At 62.6% G+C, this 1,997-nt stretch overlaps 1 protein-coding gene across 1 annotated transcript; it reads left to right on the top strand.

The window, feature by feature from the left end:
• The first annotated feature begins 217 nt into the window (after positions 1–217).
• LOC138081474 (forkhead box protein D4-like 1) lies at positions 218–1,476 on the top strand. The gene is made up of 2 exons (XM_068974631.1): positions 218–1,301; positions 1,346–1,476. Exons 1-2 carry the CDS (start codon positions 218–220, stop codon positions 1,474–1,476), a joined length of 1,215 nt encoding a protein of 404 aa, XP_068830732.1.
• The last annotated feature ends 521 nt before the right edge of the window (positions 1,477–1,997 follow it).

The following is a 1,997-nucleotide window of genomic DNA, read 5'->3' on the forward strand; positions in this document are numbered from 1 at the left end:
GAGTCCCATCACACAAGGACCCAGAAACTTCAATAAAAGGCAAAGTGCATCTTTGCCGGACAGTGTGGGAAAGGACAAATCCGCAGAAGTAAAAGACCACCATCTACAAGGGAGACCCCGAGCGTCTCAGCTTCTTGGAACACTCAACACAGGCTTCCAGCCCGGAGCCAGGTAGAGCGGCCGCTACCTCCCCGGCATCTGCAGAACCTGCTCCTCCATGAACTTGCCTAGAGCTAAGCGCTTTCGCCCTACACCTCCGCGCCGCCTCCGGGGCTCCGATGGGGAAGATGGTGAGATCGATATCCTGGGAGAGGGGGAAGATGAAGAGGAGGAGGAAGATGAACCCGAGGGAAGTCAGCGGTTCCCAGAGCCTCTGCACCAGCCGCAGCCGCAGGAGGCGCGGCAGGGGGCTGGCGCGCTTCCCGGAGAGCGCACCGAGAGCAGCGGCGGCCCGAGCAACTCTTCCGAATTCTGCCCCAAGTTCCGGGTTTCGACCGGGTCTACAGCGGTCTCTCGGGACGCCCCGCAGCCGGCGAAGCCCCCCTACTCTTACATCGCGCTCATCACCATGGCCATTCTGCAGAGCCCGCACAAGCGCCTCACGCTCAGCGGCATCTGTGCCTTCATCAGTGGCCGCTTCCCTTACTATCGCCGCAAGTTCCCCGCCTGGCAGAATAGCATCCGCCACAACCTCTCTCTCAATGATTGCTTCGTCAAGATACCCCGCGAGCCAGGACACCCGGGCAAGGGCAACTACTGGAGCCTGGACCCCGCCTCCCAGGACATGTTTGACAACGGCAGCTTCCTTCGGCGCAGGAAGCGCTTCAAGCGCCACCACCCACCTCCCGGAGCCCACCTGCACCACCCCTTCCCCCTGTCCGCTGCGCCCGCTGCTCTGCACGGCCTCTACCCGGGCATGCTGCTTGGGCCCCCGGCCCCGCCACAGCCTGTCCCTGGGGCCTATCCCGTCTCCACCCCTGGGAGCCGCCAGTGCGCGCTGCTACATCCTCACCCCCTCCGCTACCTGCTGCTCTCCGCCCCGGCCTACGCTGAGGTTCTCAGGAAAGAGCAAGGCGCGGATATGGGGACCCCCGGCTCCCTTCCGGCGCTGCAGCCCACGTTAGACTCCCAGCCTTGGGGAGAGAGCAAGGGGCCGGCGTCGCGGCCAGCTGGCGGATGCACCTCCTTCAGCATCGAGAGTATCATGCAAGGGGTCCAGGGAGCGGGTGCAGGCGCCACGCAGAGTCTGCCCCCGACCCCGTGGGGTTACTGCCACCTGCTGCAGCGTTCGTCGTGCCTGTTGCATTCTCAGGCCGCTGCCCCCTTGCTCCACGTATCCGCTGCCCGGACAATTTTGAAGCAGCAGCAGCAGGATTGTACCAGCGGCTGCGCTCCCAGCAAGGGCGCTCTGCTGGGCCGTCACCTGTCCGCCACCGCGGCGCTGCTGGGGTGTCAGTCCGGAGCAGAGGGCTCTAGGCTGACGTCTCTGGTCGCCCTTTCGGGCGGAGAGGGGACCTCACCGGCCTTTTGAATAGCACCACCAGTCCCGGAGCTGACTAAGTAAGGCGGACGGGGAGCCAACCCGGAGGGCGGAGCCATCCGAGGTCGTCCTGTCCTCGCCATGGCGCACTTCACTTTGCACACTAGGCTTGTGTGTATCAGAATCCTGCAGCCGGGCAACCACAAATATCGGTTCGCATGGCGTCAGCGTCACCTCGCCATTTCTTTTGCTGCCTCCAGTCCTGACTTCCAAGGCTTTTTCGATTTGCACATTTCCAGAGGAACTATGAGGAGAAGGCAATGGCACCCCACTCCAGTACTCTTGCCTGGAAAATCCCATGGACAGAGGAGCCTGGTAGGCTGCAATCCATGGGGTCGCTAAGAGTCGGACACGACTGAGCGACTTCACTTTCACTTTTCACTTTCATGCATTGGAGAAGGAAATGGCAACCCACTCGTGTTCTTCCCTGGAGAATCCCAGGGATGGGGGAGCCTGG

The sequence above is a fragment of the Capricornis sumatraensis genome, chromosome 6, assembly GCF_032405125.1.
Source record: "Capricornis sumatraensis isolate serow.1 chromosome 6, serow.2, whole genome shotgun sequence".
Lineage (NCBI taxonomy): Eukaryota > Metazoa > Chordata > Mammalia > Artiodactyla > Bovidae > Capricornis > Capricornis sumatraensis.